The following is a 22,526-nucleotide window of genomic DNA, read 5'->3' as shown; positions in this document are numbered from 1 at the left end:
AAGATGTTTGCATACACTATTTGTGTGTGCAGGAAATCATAAATGCCTATGGAAATATATATTATCCAGAGGTTACAATTTTAATGGCAATTTTTCAGTTCTCCTTTTAGCTACCCCTTTCTTAGGAGTCAGCATGATGATCAAAGAATAGGAAGATGGATATGAAATCAAAAAATCATTGCTAATCTCAGATTTTGCTGTGGATTTGACCTTGGACCCTTTACAGTGTATATCCTATAAAAACTTCTGATGATAACTTTCCCTTGTAAAACATCTTAAAGTCTCTAGTTGAAAAAGCTCTACAAATGTAGAATATTTGTATTGTAGGGTTAATAGTTCCATTTCATTAAGTTCTTAATGATGAATGGAATTACAAAGTTTCTTCTGCTTTCATATATTCAGTATAGCTGTTTTTTCAGCACCAAACAGTATTTCCAATTTTTTTTAGGGATTTGCAACTTTCTTTAGAGTCTGCTTTGTTGACAGCTGCCTATGCAAGTTGTGAAGGGGGCTGTGATAAAGCATTCAGCGAGTTAATTATCTTTGCAAATTGTCAGTTTGGAATGTAGCAAGATCACTTTACCTGGTCCTTTTGCTTTTGGCCTAAAATGAGTCTTTCACAAGCATGGACTTAAATGTAGTTGAGAAATGAAGATTTACAAAGAAATCCTGGAATTCTGTGTTTATGGTGTCTCCATCATATCCAGATTATGTACACATATGTAATTATATATAGGAATGTATATACTCATTAAAACAGCCAGCTCCTGAAACTGAGCTCACACCCAGAGTCAGTCTGAATAATTTCTTTTTGCATGATTTTGCAGATTTTAAAGCATTCTCCTTCCTGACATTTGTGCTTTGAATTACTTCAAAAAGTGTCAGTAGTTGCAGCCCATTAAAAGGTTTTTGGTAGCAGACAATTGCTATTTTTCAGGGGCTTAACCATTTGTTTAGGATCTGTAGGTGCTGAGTGGTTCATGTCATGTTGTAACAAATAGAGACACATGCTCTGGGCAAGCCATGCGGAGCAAGGAACATGTCAGTCTCATTGTTATGTGCTGCATGGTAAATATGTACAAACAAGGAACACGGCTGTCTGAATTGCAGTTGCTGACTGGTATGTTCTTGTCAGTACCTAACTGGCATGTGCTCTTACTATAATTTATTCATGATATTAATGAAAAAAGGAAAACCCAATTAAAACATGGATAGCAAAACGAGAGACATTGTATCCCGTACTGGCACATCTGTAAGAAGGGGAAGAATAGCTGCAGTTCAGGGCAGTAGTTTAAGAACGGAAAGACCTACACAAAAGGAAAGAACACAATAGGAAGATTGAGGAAGACCTGTAAGGATGCTTACTGGCATCCTATGTGTCTCCTATGTTACTTGGCTTTCTGTGTTACCTTAAATGAGTTGATTAGTCCTAACTCCTCAACAGTGAATGGGAATTTAGGTACCTGAAGAACTTGGTGAACTTGGGTCTGAATTTCTGTTTATTCCATCTCCCCCTATGCCAAGCAATGTTAGTAGCACTGCACTAGCTCATAGGCATGTTGTGGGGATAAATATATTACAGATCACAAGGCACACAAGGAGGTCAAATAAATTCAGTAAATGGTTAGTTTCTTGATTTGGAAAACCAATCGTGACCTAACTAACATGACTGTTTTGTAAATCACCTGTCAAAGATTTAGAGATTTCACATGGATTACTTTTATAAGGATCAGTGATACTTGTTTGTAAAAACAATATATCAAGTCTTATATGCTTTGCTTATGTCACGAATTCTCAGTTACCCACAGAGCTAGTCATGTTTGAGGGCAGACCTTGTGCTTGGAAGAGAAACAGACAAAAACATGGGAGTCTTACAGATTCCAAGTGTACCCTCTAACATCCAGCTAGCTTAAATACAATCAGAATAATGCATGTTCTCTCCAGAAAATTTAAGTGTTAAATCCATTTAAAGTCTTGGCAGAGCACTGTGTCCAGCAGCATTGCCGTTACTGTGATTCCATTCAGCTTAATGTATGCAAACCAGACAGTTTCACTAAATGGTTCCTATAAAACTTTTGTTCCAGCAGCCAAGTTAATCATTTGACTCTTGATTGGGATGACTTACGTGTTTCCATGACAATTGGATGGGATTTGTGATTAACACACATGCAGTTAAAATCTGTCCCCCCAAAACCATATATCTCAGACACCTAAGGAAAGCTCAGTTCATATTCTTAAACAACATTTCATGAAAAGATTGTCAGACTGGGACTTCTACCAGCAAAGATATTGCAATTTGCATGTCTTAACAACAATGAACATGGTAGAGTAATATTAAGATAAGATTTATCGTGGCCTTAGCCTTAGCTTTTGTTCCCACCGAAATGTGAACTTTTATTTGTATTGATTTAAACCTTCATGCTTTTGGTGACTTCTTTCAATTAACATCTAGAGCAAAATTTAGATAGTTCTTAAACAATCATTTTCCCATTGTCTTCACATGGAACTGTGTGTGATTAACAATTGGAAAGACTGTTTGGTTTTGTAATAAGGTTGTGCATATACCAGCTCTAAGGGAATCTGTACTGTAGCTTTACCAAAACTTGGACAATGTTACCAAAACTCTGTTGGTACCACTAATGAAAGTTTTTTAAAAGCAGAGTTTCAGTGCAATGCCTATTCACTTCTCTTCTTTTAGTGTCTGGACAACCTCTGGACCCATGGAAAAGTCTGTCTCCCTTTTTTGGCAAGGGAGACTGATACAATGGTTAAAGGAAATAGCAGCATGTTTTCTTGTATAGTGAAGATGTATTGACATTATATACTACCTGTCCATATAGCAACTTTGTAAAATTCTTTCACTCCACAAGCGATTAAAATTTTTGACAGCAAGTAAAATGTTATTTATTTCTTCGTTACAAACGGTCATTCTAGCAAGTTGCAGACAAATAGATTTTTGTGCAATTTGCAAGGCCAGCAGAGTATCATTATATCTGATACTGCCTTCATAAGGATCCATTTTATTTCTGTATGTTTTGAAATTTGAGAAGCATCTACAGCCTGTGACACTGTTGTGACTGGAAATCAAAATCAAAATATCCTTCTGATTTCCAGGGTACTTGTGTGAAAAATATTTTCTCTTTCTAAAACATATCTTGTCAAGTTTAGGATTTTGGTTTTTTTGAGTCCAATATTTTCGGTCTCATCAATCCTTCACTGCATTTTCAATGACACGGAAACCAGAGACATCACTGAATCATTCAGGAGGAATAATATGATGAGAGAGGAGAAAACTAGCATCTGCACATTAATGGAGTCGGATTGGAAGCTGTCTTTCAAAGTCCCACAAAGGTGTCATGACTCTCCTTAGAATTTGCAGTTGCTTAGCTGCTTATATTAAAAGGCATTCAGTCAGATTAAAAGAACAGATGTGCAGCCACATACTGTCTCTTAAATCAGAAAGTTATAAATATTTAAGATGCAAATCAGACTTGTAGAGTTATTGCCTCTATATTTTTGACAGTTAGACCTATTCATCAGTTTTATCACACTTGATGCTGGTTTTAAGGACACTGTCAAGGCTGGCAGAACTAAAGTCGGATCTGGCAGCTTTGTTACCATTTTGCAGGTACTCATGTCATGTTACTCTCCGTTCTGCCTTCTCCGTTGCTGTGAGTGAGGACTGAATTTGAACTGTAATGAACAACGTGCTTCAACAAAAAGGCTCTTTTAAGCCTCAATATCTTACTCGTATCTGAGATCAGAGAGATCAAGAGTGCAGCACGGCATGTCCACGGTTTTAAGCGCATCTTACGCCATTGTTAGTTTTTCTGACCTCTTTTGTTCTTGTTTTATTTCCCTTTGTTTTGGAAGCAAAAGAAGAAGGGATATGTGGTACTGAAAACTGATCCAGCAGGTATATCAAACATATGCTGATACATATAGAAATTTTAAAAGTAGTATAGGTTCAGCTATAGTTCCACTCATACTAATTTCACCAAGAATGTGTATTAGTGCTGACAGCAACATGAGCAATGGCAGGAACTGTAGTGATGAACATGGTGCAAATATTTATGAATTGTTTACCTGTTGATTTCTCTTATATGAGCTACCTATTCCCTTTCCTGACAAAGTGGTAACTTTGTAGGACAGGCTGTGTGCTTTCTTCACTGTTGACCCTTATTTCCCTTGTTTCCCTGCTCACGTGGGGTCTTTTTTTTTTCTGATTATTTTTCATCTGCCCTGGCAGAAACGAAGTTCTCTGCAATTGTGAATTGGGTGTTAAAAATGTTCATCTCGGATCTCCATTGCTACTTCATACCTTTTTATATCTATCTAAGCAAGTTATCACAGCAGCCATGTGACACATATGCACTGAGAGGAATAAATACAATGTTTCAGGCATTTACTGACACTTCCAATTTTAGTTCCAAATGCACTTTGGCACGTGCTTATATTGCCAGTTCACACTTGGCACTACAGCTTCTGTTACAGAGTGGAAATGTGGCACTCTCAAGCTCCTTTCCTTGCCAGTTTTTCTGTGTTCTTCCCACTCACAAATTTATTTGGTATCAACATGTTTCATTGTTAGGCTTTCCAGCATGTGCTGTATTCTTCAATATCATTAGCTTGCTATTTAGTGGGTTACTTGGCCTTTCAAAGGCATATTTGATCTCGTGTCTGTGCCTCCAGTATTGACCAAATGCAGTATTTGGGACTCTGTGAGACCAAGCTGTCACTGAACTAGATTAATCAGCTTACTCTAATTGCCAATTTTCCAGTGATTTGAGTCTGGATGATTTAAAAACAAGGAAGTATTGTAATAAAACATTTTTTCTTTTTTTTTCTTTTTTTTTTTTTTTAGTACTTGCTTGTTGTACTGTCTCAGAATCCTATCACATTTCCCTGTTCAGATTTTCCCTAGCATTCTCCACCCAAATATTTCTTGGAAAAAAAAAAAACAACAGTGAAAAGAAATGCCTGAAATTAAGATGATAGTTGTCAGCATAGTTTCAGGAATATAATTTAATTTAATCTCCCTTTGTTGGCATTGAAGATAAATGTAAAACTTTAAAGTCTTAGGAAGTTGTTTCAGCTTCCTTACGGTAGGATTATAATAAGTTTTCTCTATCAGTAAAGGTAGAGGAGAACGTGAAAACGAGATGACAACAGTCACTATAAGAAAGGAAACAGTATGGTGTGCTTTTGGGGAACTGTGCTGGGAATGAGAAACCCTAGTTTTAGCCAGTTCTGCTGTTGAGTTGGTGAGGGAATTTAAGTGTAACCTTAATCTTAACTGTTTTCGTTTAAAATCAGACTAGCAAACTTGTGAACTTTGTAAGAGTATTCAGCCTTGCATTTTTTTTTCTCTGTGCAGTTCTTTGTTCGGCATGTCCGTTTATAGATACTTGCTATGCAGTATGTAATTGACTTTGGGAATTTTTTTTGAAAAGTTGTATTAATAATGAAGAGTTCATGAGAAATCAGGTACATGTGATGCTTCAGCAGTGTTAGGATAACCGTTTCCTACTGCTTTTACCTTTCAACCTTTCTAAAACGAGAGCTAGAATCCTTGTGCGTGCGCGCGTGTCCGCACGCACCTCCGTGTCCACAGCCCGGATCGAACTCAGCGGCGCGTTGGCATTCTCTGGGTCTTGAACTTACTGAACTGAGAGTGCCAGGCAACAAGATACGTTAATAAATACATGTATTTAGCATGTTTCAATGAAAGAAAGGTGTGAGGTGCCTACATAATCTTTCTGTGGATCTGGAAAAACACGCTTCAGGGAGTTAATGTTGCATATTTTAGTTGTCCTTATTTATCCTGGAAACTGAAGAAACTGAAGCCAAGCATTTGAATATGTTCACATATCTATCATATATGGCCTTCAGTGAACTATCTTTGCTTTGTATGAGAATTCTCAGTTTGCCAGGAAGGGTTGCTGAGCTCTGATCTATAGCAACTATGAATGATTGATTTCTTTTCTCCTCAGGTAACCATCCTAGCCGTCTCTTTTACATTCACAGTACAAAGAGTTTGGATGCTATTTTTATCTTTCTCTGGCAATTGTTTTTCATTTTAGATTGCTACAGTACTTCACCTTTAATTTTCACCTCATTTTATAAAAGCAATTTATATTAGTGACCTTAATCTGTGCTAATGTAACACTGTTTTGTGTGCATGACCGAAGCTTATGGTAGAGATCCCGCTTTTTTCATTTCATATGAAATTCTCCCTTCAGATCATCGTTAATAAACAGAACCTATTAAACCTATAGGTTTATAACCTAACCTATATTCCTTTTTTCAACAGAGAAAAAAGGAAACATTGTTATTCAATTAAATAGTATATACATTACTTTTGTGCAAATTAAACACACTATACTCCTTCACTGTCACTCATGTGACAGATTTCTTATGTTTGCAATTTCTACTGGTCAAAACCTCATTAGTAAAGTCGTTCTTTTAGGAGGTTGACTAATGAATCAATACCACCATAAAAAATGTGACAGAACATTTGAAAGTAGTCATCATTTGATTATTTATGTCTTTTGATTTCCTAAGTACTTGTATGTAGTTTGTTAACGTAAATTTGTGATTTGTGTAAGCTGGCATGTTAATGTGACATTTCTGATCACTGGGCCCTTACATGGGAATGCTCGTTTGGTTTAACTATGCATATACATGCACACACTCGATTAGTCTTCTGGAACATGCACGCATGTCCTAGCCTTTGTGCAAATGCTGTGCAGTTTTGGTAAGAGGATTTCCAGGTTTTTCAAGCTTTTTTTTCTGTGTTCTTGCTCAAAAATGCTTCTTCATGTGCAGTAACTGTAAGAGTTGGAAATGTGCCTGAGGCCTCATTCAGTTGTCCTTTTCTAAGCAAGAGAGGAAGGCAACGCTTGTGGAGACTGGACTCTCACTCGTGGCTCTGACCTTCAGCAAGCTGTCATTCTCTACGTGATTTCGTGGGTCCTCTTTGTATTTTTCATTCCTTTCTTTGACCTTTTAAGAATACAGTGGTGATCCAGCTCCTAAAAGGTCTTATGCCAATTGCAGAGGCGAGTTGCCGCTGTAATAGTAATTACGCTAACTGTACTCTGAATGACAATCTAGGTTGGCAAGAGTATTTAGCACTAATGCAGATTTACGGAGAAAATATAGTTCTTAAATTAAGGCAGGCTACCCTAATTTTATTCACAATATATTGTTGATTGTTAAGGTTTTTTTAAGACTTTTTTTTCTTCCATTTGGGCACAGTGAGTGTGCTGAGAAAGAACTGGTCGTTTTTCAAGTACATATTTTAGGTAAGAAATTATCTAGGTTGACAAAATATCTGGTAGCTGTCTTTTGTTCAGAGTTGAGACCTTGCCAGCTTAACTGCTAAGCCAGTAGATGTTGGCCACTGGCAGGCGGTACAGTGTAATTAACATTCGAGAAGGATGTCAGATAAACACAGAAATATCTGACAATGTTGGCTGCAGAGTGCTTCTGGTTATTGTACTCATAATGAAACTGTTACAGCATTGTGCTGTTTTATAACAACTAATCTATGTTGTATGAATACAGTAGGATATTAATTGGAAATTGCAGTTTTCTTTTGTGAAGTAAAATTGTCAACAAAGATCTCCTTTTTAGAGTTTACTTCTAAAAAATCCAGATTGCCTTGGGAAGTCTGTGCTGAAGGAGATATTTAAAGACACTCTTTATAGTTTAACCATACAGTAAATAAGTTTAAAAAACTGGTAGGGTAGCTGTGACATACACATATTAAACTTCTCTTTTGCTTTAGGCAAGACCTTTCTCCTCTTCGTCAAAACATTTTCAAGTAGGGGCCAAATGGGAAGGCTTAATTTCTGAATTCCTTTTATCTACCATTTCAATTAAATATGACAGAGAATTGAATAGGTTGCCTCAAGAAATTTAAATACAAACCTTTGGCTAAATTCACAGCTGGAGTCTGTTGCATTTTGTCTCCTGCAGTCAGTGTTGAACTTGGCTATTCACCCTCCAATTAAACAATTTGCTTTTTTTCCTTTCTGTCACTTACTTGTGAGATTCTTCCTTTTTTTTATTTTCTCTCCTGATCTGCTTCGGTGTCTTCTTTCATTCCCCTCTGTTTCACCTGCCGTCTGCTCTTACTCTGTGCAGGGGCAATAACCTTGAATTAGAAAGTCTAGCTCAGAAGCCAGTTTTCTCCCTTTAGACTGTGACTGGACTTCTTGATTGGTTGGGAAGCTGAGTAAAGCTTCAAGTAAAAGCATTCATTAAGCAAAGATCACTTGACTTTTCATGACTTTATGGCTGGGTATGACTGCACTGAACATCCTTTTTTTTAATGGTATTTGTATCACAAGGTAACCCTAAAATTAAATTTGATCATGCAAATCTGCTGTATAGTGTTATTCATTAGCAGGAAGGTGCATTGCTAGTACAGGTAACGAACTTGCTGTTTTATTTAGAAAATAGTTCTTCTGCAAAGCACTGTTTTTCAAATCTAAAATAATAGTTATACTGAAAGTTTATTAGTTTAGTGTTAAGCCTGCAGTTGGATCTGAACAAGCTGGTGTGTGCAATGTAATGCTGCATAAATGCAAAAAAATATAAACTGTTAGAAAATAAATTAACTCAGGTTTTACATAATGATAAATTAATCTCACTGATTGACTGTTTGTAATAAAACCTGTATTGAGTGTGGCATTCTTTAGTGAATTGATTTGAAAGAGAAATGATTTTTCACTGCTATTCCTTGTAAAGTATAAATATTTGTTTAGAAGTGGTTATTTATTAAAATATGTACATGGTGATTGAGTTCATTTTAAAAATATACTGAGAGATGGATGATTCCACCCATTAAAAAAAAAGCTAGATTCATTTTGCTATGCAAAAACAAGAACCTAAAGCTATGTTTTCATCATAATTCTCTTACGAGCACTTGTTCTTCTCATGCTGCGCCTTACCCCTTGGGTTTGCTTGCCTCTCTGGAAGGCCCTCGTCTTAAGCATATTGTGATGCCCGATATCTCTGATTCTGGCTGAGGTTTATGAACCTAGCAGTATTTCAGCTAAAACCACTAAATCCTTCGGTGGCCCTTCAGAGCTATGAAATAAAGAGGATGATAAGGATTTGATCTTTGGGTGACCATGTGCTCCCACACACAACTTCCAGGAACAAGATACAAGAGCACGTTAAGAAGCCATTGATGTTCAGTCAAGATCTTCAGCGTCATCTTGGTGTTTTTAAGTAGCAGTTACAGGCCTAACTTTGCCATTTCTATCCAGGCTAAACATTCATGGAAATAATTACAGCACTCAAGTCCAAGTCTGGCTTTCTTTGAGAGGAATTTCTCCCCTGGAGAATATAACCAGCTGCAACCAGAGTTTCCTGCTGTTGTGAACTTCACTGGCAGTGGCACCAAAGCTAGGCTTTTAACAACTTCTCTCGCTCTCTCTCTCGCTCTCTCGCTCTCTCTCTCTTTTTTTTTCCTTCCCTTTTTTCAAGATTAAATTTTATTAGAAATTTTCTGGAAGAACACTTCTGCCTCCCAATTAAAATGAATAAATTTATCTTATTTTTGTCATATATACAAGGAGACTTTGGTTACGTCATGAAAAGCTATCATCTTCAGTTGGGATATATTTAATGGACTGGGAAACAACATGGGTTCATCAGCTAAATTAAATGAAACTCCATATTAGCATATCAGGTAATAAAACTCCTTTTCAAAATTTGCATAAAAGGTGACCAAGTGTTTAATTTAATTGAGTTTGATGAATTCTTATGCATATTAGGTTATAAAATTTTAAATTAATTTTTAAATAAAAGATATTCAACTACAATTTTAACGCTAAATAAACTCTTGAGAAACAATGTTGCTGGCACAAAATTTCATTTATTATCTAAATGTATAATATGCATTACATATATATGCAGTGGCTGTATATTACTAGATTATGTGTATTACCTATTTGTTTTTCAGTTCCTGGATGTCTATGTTTGTAATCACAAATATTAGGACAGTAGTACTATCAGTCTGCAGCAGCATCTTCATAGGAACATTATTATATATTAACTTTATACATTTAGAAATGTATAATTCATGGCTACTTGGCAGATTTTGCAGATCCCTCAGTTGTGTACAGTTGCTAATCTATAGGGCGTGATGGAAAACAAATCTTGGGAATAATGTCATTTAGGTTTGTGCTGTCAAGGAATTGCTGTTTTAGCCTAACCCTTCTGTTTGTTTAGAAGCAAATCCTAGTCCTGTTTTAAAAACACTGAAATGTCTGGGCTTCTCATTAATTTACCAAATGCACAAAAATTTGTGCCATTTTCTTCAGTAAAAAGGATTAGCTTAAATTTTACTTGTTTGTATTGTATTACATTAAATTGAAATATTACATGTTGACTTTTGTAGTTCTATTTTTTTATTTAATATGCAATTTCTTCATCAATAAACTAATGTAGCACAGGAAATAGGTGCATCTAGTTTTCCAAAGTTAATTCAGACATCATTTCCTTAATAAATGGTTTACGTTGTTTGCATATAATGACTTGAGTGACATTTTATAGACTGTTGTACATTTTCAGTCTTGACATTTTAAAAAGCCACAGTTCTTATCTGTGACATGTCTGCGTACTGATGCATGGGTTTCCCCGCTCTGTTGTAATATTTTTACTGCCAAAAACTGCTATTACCCAAAGCATTTATTTTGAAAGGTCTGAATATCTATCCAGGAGACATGTTTAACTGGTGACTGAGCTGTTAAGAGGGCTTCCTGTAACTTTCTAGGCATTTTGCCACTGCTCCTGCCCAAACTTGGTCCACATTTGTATCAGCTGATTTAATTAATGGTGGCCTGTGTGACATTAATGCACCAATTCACATTATAATTAAGAGCGAGTAGGCATTCCTAAGGAAACTCAGAACTCCTACGTAGCATAGAAATGATGTTGTTTTAAATTAATTTGTAGCAATAATTGAGTATAAATATTAGAATATCAAATAGCTTGTAATATGCCTCTTTTGATGAAAGGCATTATTATGAATGTCCGGTATTGCTATTAAGTGTGTTGTGTAGTTGCCGTGTTTGTATCGCATCTTTAAGTGGACAGACCTTGCTTTCCATGGCCATTTTGTATGTTTATGTGCAAATTGTGACAGAGGGTGTACACCCACACACTGAGCTGTATCAAATAGGTACCTCATGTTTGCTGTCTGGAAGCTTGTATAAAAGCAGAACTATGTTGTTGGTCAGAATAGCCTAGATTTCTCAATGGAATAAAATAGCAATTTAGCAAGTGAGTATATAAGGGAAAGGAAGAAAGAACTTCAGAAAAAGCCTCAGATTCTTTCTGCTTACCCCCTTGTCTCTTGGTTTGGAAAAGTAAATCACAGCAGATGAAAAATACAGCACACAGAATGCTATTCAGCTCTGTGCATATGTATGGAGATTTATCTGTGAGCCAGAGACAAAGCCCCTGCCCAGGAAGATACACAGTTGGAGGACGTGAGCTACTTGCAATCAATACAGACAAAACAAATATAGATAGACAGATTTAACTTTGGAGCAAGTGAGCTCCTTTCCACTGGGCTCTTTTCCATTGGTGTAACTGTTCAGTTAATTGAAGTTATGCCATCTGTGGTATCCTGCTGTAAGCAAGGGAAATATTAGTCCCTTGAGACTGATTCCGGGTTGAAAGTGTGCGGAGAGGGCTGTAGCTGTGATTCTGCAGATAATTTTTCAGTTACCAAATAAATTAAGTGAGCCAAATTCTTCGTTAGCCATTGTAATGCCAAAAATGCACAAGTGTAGAGAGAAGCTCATTTCAGCGACAAAAGGAGCCAAAGATACAGGCTTTGCAGTCATGCCCTTAGCAAGATTTTGCGATGCTTGCTGATAGTAGTATTACAGCTGAATTGAAAAGTAGTCTGCTTATCTATCCACACCTGCTTATCCGTATTCGTTTGTCTCTCACTTTAGACTTTGCTATTCACCTCACTTTTGGCTGTTTTAATTGCACCTGCTTCTATGCACAAGTGAGGAACCTGCTCAGGAGCACAGAATGCATTTCATTAGTGGCTTTGTGTAACGCCATCTGCGTGCCACCACTAAGCGCACTGTCTTTGTGTAAACCGCAGGACAGTCAAGTCCACTGAATTCTGTGGATTTAGCCATGTTTTACTTTTCCAAGGGCTGCATCTCACAACTGGTTACCCTGTAATACTTTTCAAGTAGCCGGTGCGTGTTCAGAAGCTTTCTGAATAAGGATCCAAGAGGGTATGACGGAGTGTATGAAAAAGCACAGTCCAGGCTTAGCAGATGATGCAAAATAAGCCCTTAGAAGAAAGGAATGGTAGGTCAGATTGCTACGTTACTTTCCATCATGCTGTTTGTGTAAAAATGCTGTCTGTCACTATTGTGTACACTTGTGATGGTGCAGCATCAAAATTTGGCCCTGAGCTTTCTTATACTCCAGTAAGCTTCTCACATTCTCACCATATTAGAAAGAAGTTTTAATAACTAATTATGTTAACTGGAGTAGGAAAAGAACAAGTAATGGTTGGGATGCAGTTGTAGGAGTCACTGAATGTAGCAAGTTGTTTGCGATGTTTGATTTTCTCATGTGTTTTGCAGTGTCGGTGTCTTGATGTTCTCGTAGCTTCTTTTTTCAAAGATATTTATTTGAATGAATTATTAGAACTAGAGACTAATTATCTTTTTTTAATACAATAGTTGGTGAGTGAATGTAAAAACGCTCAATCTCTTAACAGTGTGACTAGGGTAATTAGTTACAAGTGAGAGAGAACAAGCAATTAGAAAAAGCATTACAGATTTTTCTCCACCTTTCTCATCTGAGAGCAGTAAGATACTTGATTAAAATATGTGATAAAAGTATTTCACTGAAATGGAGCAGCATTTCTATAATGAAATACAGATTGCATTTTATTAAATGTCATGTGCTGCGAGCTGATGATTTCTTTCTCTGTCCCTTCACCCCTCTCCCCTTGGTACAGATCGTGTTATCAAATGGAGAGCAGCCAAGGCCTGAGAAAGGGACTTTGAGATATAGCCATGAGCTTCAACAAGCTCTGGGCTGTCCAGGATTTTGGGCTTAAGCTCTTAGCTCACATCTGCCAATATAAACCAACCCTTGGTTCTCCAACGTCAGCAATGTTGCACCCATGTGAATGTGACGAGGATGAGGATGTCTGTCAACGTTAGCTGATCCAGCTGATTTTCTGTAACCCAGAGGGCATGTTATGGACCATTGCTTTCACAGGAGGCAAGGTAGATAGTGCCCATCCTGCAGGAGGAGGTAGCCCGTGTGATTCTGAATTATATCCAGAGTCCTGCTGACCCCTCTCTTTGCTTTATCCAGAGAATGGATATGTTGTATTGGCAATTTAGCCTCCCGTAGTCTTGTCTGGATCACCTATATTTATCCATGCTAGGTTCTTAAATAATTTTTTATCTGAAGAGACAAATGATATGAGATATACATATATTTTTTTTACATCTTCCTCATTTTAGAGTTAGCAGCAAAGCATTCCTTAAACTTTTGATTTTGAACATACGCCGTGTTCCTACTTCAGCCATTTCAGGCCTCTTCTTCCTTTCAAAATCTGATCTTTTTTTCACTAAGTTTGGAATGAATGGAGAAGAATGGAGAATGGTTGTATTGAACCTTGTCTGTCTGTAAATGGAATTTAGAAGATTCATAAGCTTCAGCTTAGTTTTCCCATAAGCAGACTTGTATATTCCATTGAAACATAAAAATGTAATCACTAACTTGGTGGAAAATATTAGGTCTTTGTTGGCTTATTTTTTTATTATTATTATTGCTATTTGCAAAATATTGGCTTAACCTCAAACTGTCTAAAATTCAGATGTTGGTAGATTATGTCATAGAAGAGTGACCCATCTTCAGAAAGTTGCAACTTTATTTTCTACCATACAGTTATACATTAATGTTGACCCTCAGTATCAAGGTCCAAAAAAAAGAACATTCTCAGAATCTAGTCCTAAACTTGCTTTTACTACCATGTTAGACCATGTTTTATTGGCCAACCTGCTATAAAGCTAAGGTGATGCTCTGCAGAATAAGAGGAGCTCAAAGCACTAAATTATGGGGAGCATAAAAGTAGCATGAAGAAAGAATGAAAGCTAATCACAGTTCTCTCAGAACTGATTCTAACATCAGCGTTCAGTCCTCCTGCACGTGGCAATTATGCAGAGACTTTTGAGCAAAAGAGAGAGTTTGATTGCGGCACATCTTTTCCAGCCAAGAATTTGAGATTTTGTATGTCTTCAGTTGCAAATACATGGCCATTAAATATTGCTTTAAATTCTTAAGACTCCTATCTGGTAAATCTCACAAAGGAGAAATGGGAAGAGAGTGAGCAGGCAACACAGTGGGAATATTTATTTCAGATATAATTGTTCCTACTATCTTCCTTATTACTATATCAGTATTATTATTATTTGTATTTTGATCAAATGCTATCAGGATACTTGCAGTATATAAGTAGTGCAGTGCTAAAGGTGATTTGAGTAGGGTGGTCTTTTTTGTATTACTGTTACAAGATCTTGTGAGGTAGGAAAATGGGGTCTCTTCCCAGATTACATGATATGAAAAGGTTAAATAGCCTACAGCCATACATGAAGGCTATAGTGGATCTGGGACTTAACCAGCATGTCCCAACTCAAGGCAAATGCCTCAGGCTGCCTGTCCTCCTGACCTTGAACAACTAAAGGAAAAAATGCAGGTGAGAAAGGAAGAAGAATAAATCAAGCAAAGGATTATTTCAGTAGTTGTTGATTGCACCATGAGACACTAAACGTAAATCAAATTATTTTCTTCCTTTAAAAATGGGGAACGTTTTAATAAAATACATGAAGTTAGCCTACTTGGAGGAGGTGGCCATATGCATGTTATGAGACAAAAGCTGAAGAAATTAGGATTCAAAGAAATGCATCTTGCATCAGAAATATATAATTTTGTTGAAGGAAACATTTTTGCCTTTTAAATCTATGATTCAATGGTAAATTAATTATATTTTGGATTGAAGTTCTAAGTATGCAAATGTTTGACACATGCACATATGGGTGGTACTTGGACAGAAATCAAGAGGACTGGAGTAGCTACTTACTTTCTGTACTAAAGTTCTGAGGGATTTTCCTGGCATCTCAGGTGATGGTGGAACATCACCTTCTTGTAACACCAGCATGACTAAGGCTGCGAAGGAAGATCAAGGGCACCTACAACTGATGGATTTCCACTGTATTATGTAAATGTTATCAGTTATGTAAACATACTACCCTCCTCCCAGTACATGGAATAAAAATGTAATTTTTGTCATGTTTCTTTGTTTTTCTGACAGAGTTATCATCAACCCAAGGGAGAATTTCTGTCTTAAAGCCACTACAAGAAAGGACCACTATAAAAGGTATTGTAATTCTGCAGGTGCTTACATACGCTGTTCCTCTTCAGTAATTTGTTGCTTTGTCATTATTATGTTTATAACCCATTGCCCTTTTATTGTTTTAAATTATCATTAACCTCTCAGACATTCATTACTCTACATCCTGGTAAAGGCCTATTAAACTATTCTTAAAATACTGGTAGGGTGAGAGAAGAACAGAAAAAAGGAAATAGCCATGATAAATATTAAAACTGTGGAACTAAGACATGAACCTCTGTAATACCATACTATTTTGAGAGCTGAGGTGATATTGAAATTCAAGTGCTAAGTAAGAATAGTTTCTGTCTTTTCATTTAAAGCATCCCTGTTCCATGTCTGCCATCTCCTCCTCCCCTGGAAATCCTCATTTATTTTAATACCACCCCGGCCAGAGCAGGAAATGTGTCCTGCTGTATGTATGACTTCTTCCTGCAGCCACAATTGTATCACTATCATTTTGCAGTGAGAGTCATGCTCCCAATGATGTGTCCTTCTTCCCTCCGTTCCTTCCATGCCAATCACATATAAAGCCTGTCTTGAGATCAAAAGGCCAGTCCTCTTTCTGACAGGTTGCTTAGAGGATGACCAGCAGCATTTTCAGCCACTGTGAATTCACCTCAATAGTTTGGTGTGTCTTTGCATTAACTCTGGGGCCTTGGTGTTGAATAACGGAATTAAATATTAAAGCACTCTGTTTGTTTTCCTGAAATATTACTGATTTCTATGTTCTGCTTTCTTTCTCTCAGTATAGGTGGATTATAGTTTCAGCCAAGCATTCTTCTAAAAATAATTCTTTGATTTCAAATCTCTGTTTTTTTTTTTTTTTTTTTTGAAAGTTCTTTCCATTCTCATTTGATTATTTTGGGGGTAAAACATTGTCCCTTCTATATATGTCAGAAAGTGTAGGTATATATTGAAGAAGGTGTATATAGCCCATATAAAGTTTTCAAGCTGTTTGTGGGAAGTATTCTTAACAGAGTTTACATTGTGCTTAGTGTCTATGTTCTGTTTGCTACTTATCTCTGTCACTTATATCTGTTACTTATATAAATGTAATTAAATGAGTTTAAAGTAGTGTTTATTATAGCTGAAAGACATTCCGGTTTTAACAGTAATAGGTTTTGATATAATAATAGAGGGAATTTGTTTTAAACATTTGAAGTGGCTAGACACTTAACGCAGAATCTAATTTTTTTATTATTTTTCCCCACTCCTCAGCAGAGTCATGAACAAATGGTTATTGAAAAGGAATGGTTTAAATAGAAAGTTGGTTCTTGAAGCAGATGTTAATGATCTGGAAGAAATATTTCTGCTTCCAAATAACTGTAGGCAATAGTGATAAGTACGTTCCTGGAAAGGAGACCTGTTATTGATGGACAACATAAGCTATGAAAAAACAAGGAGATTTAATCAAAGGACACATAAGATACAAAAATAAGATGAGGTCAGTGTCTAACTATGGTTCTGTGGAAGAAAAATGATCTTTCAAAAGACAACTGATAGTCACCCCAAATGCAATACTTTAGCCAGTTTTTACTGACTTTATATCAGGCGCAGTCTCGGGATTCAGTTATATCAGATCCTTGCTTAGGCTCACGTGCCCACTGTGCAGCAACAGGAATACTTTTAAGCATAGCACTTGAAAGTCTTCAAGACTGTGATACGCTACTGTTTTTGTTTTTGGACAGAAGAAGCACCACCACCTCAACTATGAACATTTTTACCAGGGCTGGTAGCAGTGTCCAGTCATAACTACTGAATTTCTGGTCTTGAACTAAGAGAACAGAAGGCAAATTTTTACTCCATTCAGCATCCTGTTTGAACAAGCCATCTCTATCATTACTCCTTATGACTGTGATTGTTTTAAGGCTCAATTCATTTCTGCTATATTTTAGTGTTAATGATGTTTGCAATATAAGTAGTGGAAATAAAGTTGCAAAAACATGGAAATGTCACAGTTAGGGTTATCTGGGAAACCTGAATTTATCCTCTGGGACATGCATGTATTGCATTACTTTTCAATCTTTGCTTTCTTTTACTTGGCTGCCAAACAGCAGAAGCATTAAGTTTCCCTTGCCCTTTCTGAACTGCATGCCCAAGAGGAGCAATACTACAGAAGACGCGTAATCTCAATGTAGTAGACATTCGAGTCTAAATGGAGGATTATGATAAGGCCAAATTCAGGACAGGGTTTATAGGCAGGAAAGGAATAATAGAGAAGAGGCAGAATCACTGGTAGTTCAGTTTGGATGTTATGTTGATGAGCAGCAGATCCTTTGCAAGGCTGCGGTGACTTCTGCCACCCTGTGAGCTGCATACAAAGCAGAAGGGAGACACCATATCCCCTGCATTGTGCTGGCAGCTGTAGGGCTGCTGACTGATAGCAGGCTGCTTGACTGTGTCTTCTGGGCAATTAATTGGAGAAACTTGCACAAAAATTTCCCTAATGCTGATATGAGAAACAGTTGAATTATTCTGGCTGAAAATTTCCTAGAAGAGAAATTCAGCCTGAAGGGAACACCTATCATAGAAAATGTCAGACCATGTGTTTAAATTCTGGTAGAGTTTAAAGCAAATGAATGAAAGGTCTTAAAATGAACATATTAGTCTGAGCTGTGAAAATCACTGCTTTCAGTGATGTAATAGAAGTTGATTTTGATAAATATATGAAGGCAAGTCTTGCAGACTAGGCACTGCACTGTATTTCTGTTTCATGCAAGTGAAAGGTCTAAATAAATAAAGAACGTTTTGAGTTTGGACTAATCAATGGGGTTACTATGGTTTCTTGATTTACTCAGTGATATGAACAAGACATGTCCTGAGCATTGCTCTCTGAAGGCTCAGTTTGGCTGTAAATATAATCCCGAAGAAGCCAATATGCTTGCCTGATAGAACTTCAGTGCTTACCCGTTGTAAAGATTTCTGCTTTGAAAATGCAACCCTCTCTTGCACCTGAGAACACAGAAGTTAATTGGCAGTTCTTGTGACATTGTTTCTGCCCCTCAGACAGGCGGTTATGCTCTGGAGCAGGATGTTTTTGCAACATGTAACAAAGATTGGTCTGTTGGCAACATTAGAGATGTTTATGTGCCAAAATTCATCATATGGAATGATGGGTCTCTTTGAGACTGTCAATTAAAATGTATCTGTTTTTCCTGTCTTTATAGTGTTTATGCATAAACCAGATGATTATTCAAGACATCAGATGAGCTTGGTACTTTTATTTCACTCAGATATTAATTATTAGCTCTCAAATGCATGTTTGCCTTGCAGGACTAGCTGTAGTGTTAATCAGGACAAAGTTGGATTGCATCCTAAAGTTACAAGGGTAAAATGAACTTGGATTGCATTTTAAATTTACAGACACTGAAATAGTGAAGCGTCTGTCTATCCCATCTTTGAATCTACACACAAAATTGAAGAAAGCAGATACATAGTTTTGGTCTGTGTAGTGTAACTTCGTGCCTTGGGCTTCCAGATTTAGCCTGGTGGAAGAAGCTGTTCATTTAGCGTGAGACTGATGTTACTGGGGAGAATTAAAGCTAGTGGTCCTCCTCTTCTCCTCTTCTATTCTCATTCTTTTCCTCTTTTCATATTGGTTTAATCTCCTCTTCATTGATATTATTCCTGGTTTAAAGCAATGTGAGGTCTAAATCTGGCTCTATTTTCAATGAGAGAGGCTGAAATAAGGGAGAGTAATGCAGTGGGGTTGGTTAAGCCGATAATAAAATTTGCTTGATTTAGTAGCTTCAAGAATTAAATATGAATATTGACATTGTTTCTTTGCTGTTTATACTGATATTGCCAGTACCATGGTGGGGGCAATAGAGAAGCCACACAAACCACTAGATACGAGTAGGAAAGAGTTAAGCAAGATGCATGTTCAGAAAAACAGGAGAAGGATTCTTTTTCTCTCCTGTAAGCTGTAAGAAAACTGCCAGTAAGATGCTTGTTCTGAGCTCTCGGGGACTGTGATTTTCCTAGCAGTGCCAATTTGTTTATTGGAGTCAAATGCTTATTGGAGTCAAATTGGAGACAAATGGAGTCAAATGTTTATTGGAGTCAAATTGGAGACAAATAAGGGATATATTAATTATTTTATTTAGATGGGTTAAAAAATCTCTTCCCTTTTGATGCATTTAATTGCATTAATCTCAAAAGCATTATAAGAGATGCTCTCATAAACCCTGAGACTGGAGCCCTAGAATTGCAAAACATCCGTTGTTACCCAGGACTGTAGCTATGCAGTTTTATTAGCCTTTCTTCTACTGTAATCTACAGATCTCATTTAGCAGCATGCAGCCCTGCTCTTCTGAAACGTAGAAGGAAGGAAATCTCTCAATAGCCTGAAATCAAATTATCTCTCTGTGTTGACCTACATGTAAAACATACAAGCTCACTTCTTTAAATAAAAATAGTCTTACTGATAAGCAAAGCTAGCCTGTGTGCTTTGGATATGAGAACTAAGAAGTTTTTTTGTTGTTGTGTTCTGCACAGTACTATTTAGAGCATCAATTAACTCCTCATGGTAGGGATAAGTCGTTTGACACATCTGTTGCTCAGCTTAAACACTTAATGTTTTGTGGGGTCGCAGATGGATTTCTTTCTCTCCCCTCAAACTGTATAGTGAACTAACCATTTTCTAACCAATGTCTGTTGGTTTAAATACACTTTATTGTAGTGTTTGCAATAAATGAAGCAGGCTGTTGGCCTGCTTAACCAAATAACTGTCCTGATGTTTGTTGCTTGCCATTTTGTAATTTATTTTACCACTGTTAGAAGATACTACAATAATATCAGTAATATCTTTCACATAATCATCTGTGAAAAGATGATTATGAGCATCTGCAATATTTTCCAGCCCTGCTGTAATGCTTTAGTTCGGTTTTGTCAGGGAGAAATTGGTCTGGCTATGGAAATTGCTGCCTACCCAGTGACTCTCTTATTCCTGCATTTTTAAAAATTGAGATTTAATGTTTAGTATATGACTGTTCTCAGCTGTATTCACTGCATGTAGACAGCTTCAGACTGCAAGGCTGTCAATAGCCTTTCTCTTACAATGGAAACCCTTTTACTAAAACTCAAAGCATCTAGAGGCCAAGAAAAACGAGGATACTAATATATTGTTCAGAGAAATCCTTAATTATTCTCTGGAAGTAATTCTTTAGTATTATCACAGTTTAGTCAGGTGATTGGTTTATTTACAGCCAAACTGGATTTTATTTAATGAAGCCAAGCTCTAAAATACTAGAAAGGACTGCAGAGTGAATTTACAAACTATGCTGCTTTTGATGTTCATGTCTCTTTTTCTCATTGAAACAGCCTTGTTCTAAGAATAGACTTACTGATTTTTGGTGGCACTGTTTGCAAGGGTAGCCTCTATAATAAAGAATTTTGTTGACAGTGGGATCAGACCCAGTCCATCAATGCAGTGCTATGTAGATATCCTGTATGTAGTGCATGCATACTTAATTTAATGCCTGATATTATCTAGCGTTCATATAACCTCCACTATTTGAGGTTTTCTTCCAGTTATTTGGAAGACAGTATTCTAAGAAAATTCCACCGTAACCATTTTATAGTATTTACAAGTTTGCCTGGATAGGTACAGATTGTCTGTTTCTGCTCACGGTGGAAGCACAGCTGGCTAAACCTTCTATTGATGTCAGTGAGAATCAAATTGGGGTCAGAGGAAGTGAAGAAGACTCGGTACGTATAGCTGCTGCTAAAAGCAGCTATGAGAATACTTGGAAACTTGAATATACATGAATCAGCAAGGGACTGTAAAGTACAATCCATTTTTAAGTAGAGCTCCTTATTGATTTCAGTGGGGAAGACTTTTCAAAAATCAATGGCATGCAGCAGCTTTAGGATGCAATGGCATGTGTTCTAGGGCATTAAAGGGATTGGCCTGTGAACTAATCAAGTCAGTAGCAATCACATTTGGAAAGATCCAAGGCACAAAGGAAAGGTGTCAGAGGTTTGAGAAGCAGCAAACGTGCTATTCATATTCCAAAAGAGATGGCAAAATATTATCTCATTCATTCAAGCTTTAACTTCCAAGTAAAAATGATAGCAAATATGAATGTTGTCCCAATAGAGATTGCATTTTAATTCTATAACAAAACAAAAAATCTATAGAAAAATATCAAAGAATCTAGGGATATGTAAATATTGGCATGTGCATGAATGCACAGTATTACGGAAAAGGAATTTACTTTACTTTTCATTTTACTTTGAAATCTGCTGCTGAGCGTATCACAATGTTCTGATTTTTTTTTCTGGCTTTCCCTCTGTGCGATTTGTGCGTGCCATTCTGCTCAGCTGGACACTTCAGACTTGCCTTCTTGATTTGAGGGGAAAAAGAAATGCTCCCAAATGCTGCCCACTAGCAGCACTGAAGTAGATAAATAGAAATTAAGTTGTGCAAATTATTGATTCTCTAGGTTGGGAGTGAAATAATTAATGATGTTAATATTTCAATTGTCATGGCTGAGTTAACAGAATTAACACTCACTGACATACTGACATGAATGTGACAGTTGAAAAATCTCTTGTTATTGTTCCAAGTTCTACAGGCTTGTACTAAAATCAGAATTTAGCCATCTCGGTAGACTTTTCATGTGTGCGAGATTTTTCTTAAAAGTATTCCACCTAGATACTCATTTGAAAATATAAATGGGGGTTTGTTTACCCACAGGATTTACAGCACACAGTGTGAATTTATAGTCCCTCACATACCTCATTAAACCTTAGTGTGGACACTTAGTAAGTGTGAGGTAACATGATGCCACTTCGCTACGCTATTTTATGCTTAATTAACGCAAACACTGATCTTTGCAGGAAGTATGGCATAACAAGTGCTCTGTGATTTAAGACTTCAGTTTTCTCAGTGTAGACAAATTCTTAGGTCCTGGAGAACAAGACCTCTGCTTCAGAGATGTACTGTTATGCTGTTCTGGTCTATAAATGATAAATTTTGAGAAGAAATGGAAATTGTTACCAATTGTTACCCAACTAAACTTAGGCTAAAACATATACTTAAAAATTGCTCCTGTAA

At 36.8% G+C, this 22,526-nt stretch overlaps 1 protein-coding gene across 20 annotated transcripts in view; it reads left to right on the top strand.

Annotated features, from left to right (window-relative positions):
• ARVCF (ARVCF delta catenin family member) overlaps nt 1–22,526 on the top strand; it is a 305,859-nt gene that overhangs the window by 97,320 nt on the left and 186,013 nt on the right. For 19 of the 20 annotated variants that reach the window (XM_068911528.1, XM_068911536.1, XM_068911526.1 and 16 more), the window contains one exon: nt 15,386–15,451. Coding sequence is in view for 4 of the 20 variants with exons in the window: in XM_009666718.2 (XP_009665013.2) it covers nt 15,386–15,451 (66 nt within the window). In the remaining 16 variants the exon portion in view is untranslated. Of the gene's footprint in view, nt 1–15,385; nt 15,452–22,526 lie in introns of those variants that run through there. The other variant, XM_068911518.1, reaches the window with a different exon arrangement.

This window comes from Struthio camelus, chromosome 17, assembly GCF_040807025.1.
Source record: "Struthio camelus isolate bStrCam1 chromosome 17, bStrCam1.hap1, whole genome shotgun sequence".
Taxonomy (NCBI): domain Eukaryota; kingdom Metazoa; phylum Chordata; class Aves; order Struthioniformes; family Struthionidae; genus Struthio; species Struthio camelus.
Note: the sequence above shows the minus strand (reverse complement) of the source record. Positions and strands in the feature narration are given on the sequence as shown.